This window comes from Cebus imitator, unplaced genomic scaffold (genome assembly GCF_001604975.1).
Source record: "Cebus imitator isolate Cc_AM_T3 unplaced genomic scaffold, Cebus_imitator-1.0 Scaffold445, whole genome shotgun sequence".
Classification (NCBI taxonomy): domain Eukaryota; kingdom Metazoa; phylum Chordata; class Mammalia; order Primates; family Cebidae; genus Cebus; species Cebus imitator.
Window position 1 is genome coordinate 1,126,534 of NW_016107760.1, and position 10,431 is coordinate 1,136,964.

At 48.8% G+C, this 10,431-nt stretch overlaps 1 protein-coding gene across 1 annotated transcript; it reads right to left on the reverse strand.

Annotated features, from left to right (window-relative positions):
- Window positions 1-4,832: 4,832 nt before the first annotated feature.
- ZCCHC12 (zinc finger CCHC-type containing 12) lies at window positions 4,833-7,226 on the reverse strand. The gene is made up of 2 exons (XM_017511259.2): window positions 7,127-7,226; window positions 4,833-6,724 (listed from the first exon to the last, which is right to left on the reverse strand). Exon 2 carries the CDS (start codon window positions 6,608-6,610, stop codon window positions 5,390-5,392), a length of 1,221 nt encoding a protein of 406 aa, XP_017366748.1. The 5' UTR covers window positions 6,611-6,724; window positions 7,127-7,226; the 3' UTR covers window positions 4,833-5,389.
- Between the last annotated feature and the right edge of the window lie 3,205 nt (window positions 7,227-10,431).

The window sequence follows — 10,431 nt, forward strand, 5'->3', positions numbered from 1 at the left end:
AAAAAAAAGAAAAAGAAAACAACAGCAAAAAAGAAATTGGTTCCCAGGATGCAGCAGATAGAATGATCAGATATATTGTACCCATTAGGAAGGACTTTATAGTAGAACTGTAAAGACTTCTGGCTCTGGGGAGAGGCAGATCTGAAGTTCAATTCCAGCCCCAACCCTTATTAGCTGTGTAATCTTAGGCAAGTGATAATAACTGTGTGCACCTCAATGTCCTAGTCTATAAAATGGAGATGGTAAACATGTTACATATCTGGAGGGAGCATTTGTGTGAGGCCAGCCTAAGTTGTCAGCTCTGGTCTGCAACGAGCGGCTGCAGCTGAGGGTCCATACGTATTTCCTGCCAGGATGAGAACTCAAGACCCAGAGCTAGTCTTGCTGCCTCCTTTTATCCTGCCCCTGAGAACCCTGGCAGTAGCAGGATTTCAAGGTTACCTGAATTGTAAAGGACTCTTCAGACCTGAGTCATACCTCCTTCCTACCAGGCACGGTGGAACCTCTGTGTCACTCTGAGATCAGCACCACTCACCCCTCGCTCCCATCTGTTGCTAGGGAGAATGGTTGTGGTGGATGAAGATGTTGCTAGTCTTGAGCTATCTGAAAAGATAGGGTACCTCTGACTTGTGAGGGAAAGAGAAATTCCCTGGGAACATACAAACCATGTGTAGGGGATAGGGGTGAGCTAGTGTCATTCCTGTCCAAGGAATCTACTTCAACATTCACTAAGAGTTTCAAATCCCTTAGCTGGGAGTGGTGGCTCACGCCTGTAATCCCAGCACTTTGGAGGCCGAGTTCCCTTATCATCCTATCGCCATCCTCATTAAATTCTCAGGCATTTCTGAATCCACTTTTGTGCCTATCGCCAAGCTCAGTGTAGCTCCTGGAATCAGACTGTCACATCCTCAGATTAACACTAAATAAGCATTGTATGCATGGTATGGACAGCATTTAATTTTTCCTGCCCTTTCTTCAGTAGCAGAGTAATGCATTTTAGCAGATTCTAGTAGTTGCTATTTCTTGAGAGTCCGTGGGAGTCTACAGTGGACTAACCCTGTGTTAATCACTCAAACACAGGATACACTTGGAAAGACAGGTTTTATTATCCCGAATTTACAAACCTCAATTTCGTTACATGTCACATGCAGATAATAACACCTACATGGCAGGGTGCCATGAACACGAGAGACATGTAAGAAGTATAGGCTTTGGGCCGGGCACAGTAGCTCAAGTCTGTGATCCCAGCACTTTGGGAGGCCGAGGTGGGCGGGTCACCTGGGGTCAGGAGTTTGAGACCAGCCCGACCAACATGGAGAAACCCCATCTCTACTAAAAATACAAAATTAGCCAGGCGTTGTGGCGCATGCCTGTAATCGCAGCTACTCAGGAGGCTGAGGCAGGAAAATCGCTTGAACTTGGGAGGCGGAGGTTGCAGTGAGCCAAGATTGCACCATTGCATTCCAGCCTGGGCAACAAGAGCAAAACTCCATCTCAAACAAACAAACAAACAAAAAAGAGTATAGGCTTTGGAGCCAGTCCCTGGGAATGTGACCTCTGGCTCCACCACTAACTAGCTGCCTGACCCTAGGTGAGCTGCCTAATGTTCCAGGTTATTTCCTCATCTAAAATATGTAAAAATGGCAATACCGTATGGGGTTAAGATGAGGATTCAAGGAACCAATGCCTTTAAAGGGCCTGATACATGATGTTTGGCACACAGTACGCTCTTGAAAACAGCAATTTTCCAGCCTGGGCAACATGGCAAAACTGTGTCTCTACTGAAAATTAAAAATTTAGCCAAGTATGGTAGCCTGCACCTGTGGTCCCGGCTATTCAGGAGGTGGGAGAATTGTTTGAGCTGGGAAGGTCAAGGCTACAGTAAGCCATGATTGCACCACTGCATTCCAGCGTGGGCGACAGAGCCAGACCCTGTCCGAAAAAAATATATAACAATTTTAATGATGGTTATTGTATAAGTACTATAGAAGGATCAGGAAGAAGAAGAAGATTCAGCAAGGGAGAACGAGAAGTGGGCATCAAAAGGTCACGAAGCGAGAACTGTGAGAGAGGGATGCCATGGAAACGGAGGGACAAGATGCCAGGAAGGAGGGAGATTGTGCAAAAGGGCACTCAGAGATTGGTTTCTTCTGACAAGATGAAATAGCAATTTCTCATCTCTTAGCGACCAGTGAGAATGAAGGCAGAAAGGGAGAAAATAAGCCCTTAGCTTTAAATGAAGGCTATCCAACACAAAATTCTCTAAAAGCCTTTTGGGTAACTCTATTTGTCCGATCTGAATGCGCAGGTATCCAATTAGGAAGAATACATATTTCTTGAATAAAATCAAAGCCAGTGTCACACAAAGTTTTTTTTTTTTTTAAAGGAGGGGGTGAAAAAGGATGAGTCACAAAACAGGGTTTCAAAGCAGTGAAAGCAATGGTCTATACTAAACATCCAAGCTCACTGCAGTGAAAGGGAAGGTAGTGGTATGGATAGGATTTATTCATTTTTCTTTTTATTTCTCTACTCCCCCTGGTAATAGAAAGAAATAACGGCATAATCTGTGTCTTTGGGCAAATCATTCAACAAGTGTTTATAGAGTAAAACTGAAAACGTGAGCAGGAAATGGAACAATATTCGAATCTGGACTAGATGAGAAGGGTAGATGTCACCCAGGAGTAGATTTAGGGAGGAATTAGGGGTTAAACCCTATGCAAGCTGGAGAATGTTGGGGGCCTCTGTGGCTTTGGGGCCTGAGTGGAGCTGCCTCCTGTCTGGGGGTGCACAAGAGGACTCTTTTCGCTCTGGAGAAACTGAGATTGCTGACAGCGGTCCAGAGATGCTCCAGAAGGATGCGAGGAGTGGCTCTCTTGAGCCTTTGCTCCTGACTCAGTTTTTGGCTAAAGGATCAGAAACAGATACCTGGCGCGGTGGCTCATGCCTGTAATCCCAGCACTTTGGGAGGCCAAGGTGGTTGGATTACCTGAGGTTAGGAGTTCAAGACCAGCCTGGCCAACATGGCGATACCCCGTCTCCACTAAAAATACAAAAATTAGCCAGGCACAGTGGCATTTACCTATAATCCCAGCTACTTGGGAGGCTGAGGCAGGAGAATCGCTTGAATCTGGGAGGTGGAGGTTGCGGTGAGCCGAGATTGCACCACTGCACTCCAGCCTGGGTGACAGAGTGAGACTCTGTCTTAAAAAATAAAAATTAAAAAAAAAAAATGGGAGCGGGGATCAGTGGCAGAAGGGCCCTCCCAGTCTCCTTACGGTCATGAGGGTAAAGGAGGCTGAGGCTTAAGGCAAACATTGAATGTTGGGGGAGGAGGGAAGGGAGACTGGGCAGAGCACAGGAGACTGAGCCTCCACACCCTCCACCAGCAGCTGGGTGTGTCTCCTAGGGTGGCAGGTCAGATGGCGCGGTCATGAGTGGAGCACAGGCAATAAACCAGGGAGTAGCCAAGTGGCTCTTTCTGGAAAGAGAAGCACTTAAAGCCAGGTTCTTGGTATGTCAGCCCAGGGAAGACTTCTTGTAGTGCCTGGCTACCACTCCTTCCTTGGGGCCTCAGCCTGAACCCCCTTTGTCCCTAGTGAGTGGACCAACAACTGCCAACATAATCAGAACCCCAATAGCCCTCCCTGGGGCCTTCAACCTGAGGCATTTCTGGTACAACACAACCCAGAGACCGGTTTGAAACCCTAGGATCTATGATGTCTCCCAGGCTCCCCTTCTCAGTCAATGTAGTTATGAATTGACTGATCACAGCACTCTCTCCTCTCCCCTGCCCATCCAGCCCTGTGCTTCTCTCCCACACAGCAGCTCTCACTGCTGCAAAGTCTATCCTCTCAGCTCAGAGGAGCCCCTATTTCTGGCTAGACAGACTCCCCAAGGGCTCCAAATCTGCATATTCATTTCATACTTGACCCCAACCTCGCCTTCAGTGCAATCATCTCCACCCCACTCCCTAGCCTTGTCCTGCTCACAAAAATAGGGACCTAGGCACCTACAAAAAACATAGGGACCTTTGCAGCCTGAGGTCACACACAAGTCCTCTTTTATCACCCTCCAGGATGAGACAAGGAGGTGGTCCCTCTTTTCTCTCCCTCTGCCGTGAATGTCCTTCTCTGCTCACATAACGCTCAGGGCTTCCTGGCTTTCTGATCCCCATGTTCCTTCACATGCCCCAGCAAATAAATTGCTTTTTGTGCCTCCCAAGCTAACTTGGAGTCCGTGGGCTGCCGGGGTCCTCTAGCGCATAGCTTCAGAGTTTACAGGGGGAGGGTCTGGTGCCATCAGGAGCTAAGCCTGCTAATGCTGAGCTACCATGAGTGGCTGCTCTCTTCCTTAATTGGGGAGGGGGCAGAAGGTGGTGTCAGCCCACAGGAGAGACTCCTTGTTGTGACAAGGACGTTGTCCAGAGGCAGCCACAGCAACAACGATCTAAGGAATCTGCCCAGACAAAGAACTGCCCAGCCCCAAAGTGAACAGAAATGAGCCCCTGATATCCCCATATTGGGCTATTATCTTAGCACCAGACTCCCCCCTCCCCCATCAGACTCCTGGGTATGTCAGAGAAGAAAGCATTGGGGTTTTGTCAACAAGTGGGTGTCAGGAGTTGGCTCTTTGAGTGAAGGGACAAGTTGGTTGTGGTAAGGGAGCTCTGTCCTTTAACCTTTGGGAAATATCTCAGCCCATTTCTTATTTTTTTCCTCATCTGCAAAATGAGGTTGATTAAAAACCCCACCTCAGAGTACCATCCCCCTTTATAGTTTTTTACTGTATTTTCTGTTTTTTACTTCCTAAAATAACAGCACAGACACATTAAGATAGATGCTGATATATTTATTTATTGACATAGAAGCTCACAACATATATTGTCTGGTGAAAAAATACAGAGTATAGAACAGCACTTATATTTCATCACTTTTATCTATACATATATCTATCTGGGTACATAGGTATAGGAACATATCTAGAAGGGCACTCACCAAAGGGTTGACAATAAGGGTGGAGAGATTTGGGTAATTTGTACTTCACTTTTTGTACTTTTTTATAGTTCAAAGATTTAACAATAATTTATACCACTTTCACAAAGAGAATAAAGCTGTCAAGGGAATGGGCACACACAAAAAACAGACCCTTAGGCTGCAAGGAGAAGGAGCAAGGACAGAGGTCAGGCTATCTCCCTCCAATGTGCTATTATCCAAGACCCTTTCTCCTCCACCCCAAAAGATAGCCGCTTTGTGGATTAATTCATGCAGTTAGAAGCGGAAGCCCCACCCCACCCCCGCCCCTCCCCTCACCCCCACCCCACCCCACCCGTTTTCCCAGTGCTGGATGCTGAATATAGGTAAGGGTTTACTGAAACTTGGGGGCTGGTCCCTTACAGAAGCTGAGAGAAGATATTGTATCGGCCAAGGGCCCCTCTGGATCGCTCCATCTCAGTATGGGTCAGCTCCTGCAGGGTGATGATCAAATTCTCAAAAACCTGGGCCCTGTCACTCTCGTTGTCACAGGTTTCTTTGGAGTGGCCCTCCTCACCACAATAGGAACAGCGGAGAATGTGTTTTCGCTTCCTGGCTCTACGCATCTGCATCTCCCCAGGACCATTATTCTTAAAGCCAGAACCACCACTGGTGGAAGGAAACTGAGCCCTGGAAGTTTGGGGGGAATCAATGACCAGCACTTCATCCTGAGGTCTGGCCCTGTTTCTGAGGGAAGGGGCACCCCAGGATGGAAGTGGAGGGTCCTGAGACTCCACCAGGATCACATCCTCATCAGAGTCGTCGTCGAGGGTATCATCAATCTCTATCACATTGCAGTCAGCACTGCCCATTAATATTGGCGAGGAGCCCTGAAATGCCACGGGGCTGACTGCCCTCTCCACCATTGACTCAGACCTTTTGGACCGCTTACGATTAACAGCATCATCATCATCCCAATCGTCTTCCTCCCTCACCATTCTGATTAACTCCAGGAAAGTGGGAAGCTGATCCTGCTCATTTGCATACATCCTGAGAAGCTCTTTAAGTCTGAGGCGGAGGTCCCTACTAAGGTCAGCGCCTAAAAGGAACTGCTGCAAGCGAATCTGGTTTGCATCTTTCTCAGCTATGATGCCTGCCTGAATAGCATTCTGGAGCTGCACCTCTAAACGGATCACATAAAGGTAGGTTTTCTCCCCTTGTGCCTGCAGGGTGTTAAAAAATTTACCATGGGCAGTCATACTGCTTTCAGACTCCCCAAACACCAATTTCATGGCCCGCAAGAAATCTGCTACACTTAGGTTGGGGTTGGCAGCCTGAAGCAAACGCACGACCTCCCGGGCAGGACCCCTAAGGGTTTTCATCAGGCGCTTGAGTTTTTCCTCCTCAGACTTACTCCAATCTGGCAGGACCCCATTGACTTGGATCAGCCAGTTTTCAAAGATTTCTTTCCCGTGGGCTGGCACTACCCTCCTCGAGAACAACTTCATGTTTCTCTCTGCCATGTTGACCATTAAAGGACCGAGACTCCTCTCCAGAGACCTCAACATGTAATGGGCCCAAGGTGGCAAAGGTGCATTCTGCCTCCGGCTGTTACCCACACGTGCAATGATGCTAGCCATGACTGACAGCGAGAGGGTATCTGAATATTACAAGGGGCCCAGGCTTTTTAGAAAAGCGTAATCTGCAGGTGGGAGAGGAGAGGAGGCGGCTCGGTCTTCCTATCTCAGCAGGGGCTGTAAAAGAGAAGGGGGGGGCTGTTAATAAAGGAGCGGGCTGCAGCTGCATTCTCCCTACCTGAATATCCTGTAGTACATTTTATATTTGCCCACTACCCTAAAAATAATCCCGCAAGAGATTGGCACTTACAACCTCCCAGAGCTACCTGATGCCTGTGTGCTATCAAGGTGCTTTTTGCAGACACATCCGTCCCTCCCATCAGTCCTCTAAGAGGGATGGCAACTGTTGCTCCAAACAGTGTCTGGAGCTGATAATGGGCTCTCCAAATAGAGTACAATGATCACAGTTTGTGGAAATAAAATAAGATCTGGTCTCAACCACACCCCCTTCTCAAAGTGCTCCCCCATCCCTCTCGTTATTTCTCAGATTCTTACACGAGCTCAGAAACAAGAGCACACCTTTATTTCCAGTCTCCAACCAGTGCTCTCCGAGAGAAAGCTCGTCTCGGGGGGGAGGTCAACCTCTGTCCACAGGGGGTGGCAGATCCGGGTCCTGGAGGTTTCAAGATTGCGCCACAGCGGAGAAGGCCAGAGAAGGGGGGGTGTTAGAAGCAGCTTAAACCGTCATCCTGCTACCCACCGCCTCCGCTGTTGCCAGGCGGAAAATTCTCTGCCCCCTCCTGAATATAAGCCAGAGACTAGCCCCCCCCCCCCCGCATTACATTTCCCCCTGGAAACCGTCGTCAGCCTACCAGCTCTGCAATCAGCTGTACAGAATTCAAGTTCAGATGCGGCTTTGATGGCCTGCCACAGAGAAAAGGAATAAGAGTTGGACACACCCACTCACATATTCCTCCCAGAAACAGATGAGGAGATGCAAAGGAGGCTCCAGGCAAACAGCTTGAGATTCCTCCCCCCACTACTCCTCGCGTCTCCCCCCGCCCCCAAATCCAGGCAAATCCTACCCAGTCCGCAGTATCCAGGTGAACCCCACCTCCTCCCTCAGCGCAGCCTGCCCGAGAGCGCTCCTACCCCTGCCTCGCAGTCACCGATTCTCCAGGCGGGGAGCCGCCCGGTACTGGTGGGTCTTCCCCGACCCCTCTCCGCGCCGGGCTATCGCTCCCTGCTTCTTTACCTGCGCCCCGCTGGTGGACAGCTAATGCTCCCGCGTCGCCAGCTGTGGATTCCGCCTTCTGGTCTCCTCCGCCCTGCAGGGGAAAAGAACCGGAGCCTCCTCGGCCGCTAAGCGATCCGGGGCTGCTCAAAGGAGCTGCTTCGCAGGGCTGCCCAACCAGGGGTAGCCGAGACGAGGCAGCGCGGTTCCTAAGGCAGCGGCGGCAGCTTTTATCTCTGCGGCTGAGACAAAAGAGCGTGACGAGTGGGCTAGTGCGGCCAATCAGCGAAGCGCGGGGGCGGACGGCCCGCACAGCCTTGGGCAGGGATGAGTGTTCCGGGCGGGAGGGCGGTCGGGCAGGCGGAGGCGGGAGGGCACAGCAGGCCCGCGGAATCTCAAGTGCCCCTTGATTAGACCGATGGAGGCAATCTTCCTGTTACCCGGCAATTTGCTACTCTTTCTTTCTCGCCCAACCCTTCCCTTCTACCGGGGCTCAGCTCTGCATCTTAGGCCAGATGCATTAAACACAAAGTGGGTCCAAAATCAAGTAAATAATAAAAGTTCTTCGCTTTGGTATAGGGGAAAGAGGGAGAAGAGGGGAAGGGGCGGGAAGAGCATTAGCCCTTGCATTGTGCAAATAGGCTTTACAGACAGCTCTTTTATTGTGAAGGAAGTGGCAGTATGCCCATTTAACAGAGAGGGCAGTTGGAGCACCAAGGCTCTCAACCAATACCCATTCGAGTATGGGTGCAAGACATCAGAGTCATTTGGGAGAGCTTGTCAGAAATGGAGGCTTCTGGGCCTCAACTCTGGTGGATTCAGATTGACTAGGCCTAGGGGTTGCGGTGTGGTTTTGTATTTAGTATTTTTTTAAACTGCATTTTAACTAGCGCTGCGGTTGGTTCTGAGGTGTAGTGAGGTTTGTGAATAAGTAAATGAGTCTGTCTCAAATATCTGTCCACAGTTATCTGTGATGAAATGCAACTCCAGAGCAGATGTGCCTACCTGGAATCCATGATCTTCCTGAAATTTTAGGCAAACATTTTGGACTCTGTGTGAGCCTAAATAATGCCCCACCCCCACCCCCAATATATCAAGCCCTAATCCCTGAAAGCTGTAAATGTTACCTTATGAGGTAAAACGGTCTTTGCAGGTGTGATTAAGTTAAGGCTTTTGACTTGAATTTCCAGGCAGGCTGAAATCCAAATCCCAAGTGTCCTTATAAGCGAGGCAGAGGGAGAGCCGGTGCACCAAGAAGAGAAGGCAATGACCAGAGATTAGTGATGAAGTCATAAGCAAAGGAATGCTAGCAGTCACCAGAACCTGGAAGAGGCAAGGAATAGAGCACAGTCCTACTGACATCTTGAATTCAGCCCAGAGAAACCGATGTTAAGCTTCTGGCTTGTAGAACTGTGAGAAATTAAACTTCTCTTGTTTTAAGCCACCAAGTTTGTGATACTTTATTATGGTGCTGTCTTTGTTTGGGCTGCTATAGCAAAATACCACAGACTGGGTGGTTTATAAACAACAGAAATATATTGCTCACAGTTCTGGTGGTTGGGAAGTACAAGTTCAAGGTGCCAGCAAGGTTGGTTTCTCCTGAGGCTTCTCTTCTTGGCTTGCACATGGCTGCCCTCTTGCTGAATCTTTTCATAGCCATCCTCTCTGTGCATATGTGCCCCTGGGGTCTCTCAGTGTGTCCAAATTTCCTCTTCTGATAAGGACACAAGTCAGATTGGAGCCTACCCTGAGGGGCTCATTTTTCCCTTAATTACCTCTTTAAAGGCCCTATCTTTAAATACAGTCATGCTCTACAGTACTTGAGGGGTTAGGACTACAACATATGAATTTGGGGGGACATAGTTCAGCCTGCAGCACTCCATTTTCCCTTACTTCTGGTTCTGGGAAAGCAAGTCTTCCTTCCCTCATGTAAAGTGTGGTTAAGAGACTCCTGTGGGGACTTTGGGGAGGTCAAGACCAAGTGCACTTGGACCGTCCAAGTGCAAAGGAGTTGCTTATTCTTGACTCCTGATGCTTGGAAGTGAGTGAACAGTCTGATACCTTTCAGCTGCTATTAGGTTCAGCTTCAGCCTGCCAAAGTACTTCTGCTCCTTTCTGCCTTCTTATTTCCAACCTCAATACCTAGAATTCCTTGGAGTAAACAATCTACATCTAAAGACAAAGCATCTTCATCTCAGAGGCATGACCTTTCTCTTGTGGATGGAACACTGGAAGGGTGATGATGGTGGGTGGAGGATTTTGGAGGTGCAGAGAAGGCAGGTTGCTTACTGCACACAGTGGGGGGTGATGCTGGCAATAGCTTAGGGCTATTCTTCAGACTCTTGCTTTTGCTCCCCAGTGCTACATCCTCTGACTCTGGCCTCTAAACAGAATCTTGTTCTGCATTTAAATTGGCTTCATCGCCAAATCAGGTAATCTGTAGTTGGACCTGGTGACATCAAAAAGGACAAAGACTGTATCTCAGAGCTGTGTAAAAAATTTTGATTGTGTAAAGGTGCCTGGGTTGGGTCATCAGAACCAAGCGAAGTCTCTTCATACAGGGCTTGGAGGGGCATTTGATAAACTGGCTCCAGTTGGATACAGAGCATACCTTATCTCTGGCCTCATATTATAGGAGAGGTGTTGTGGG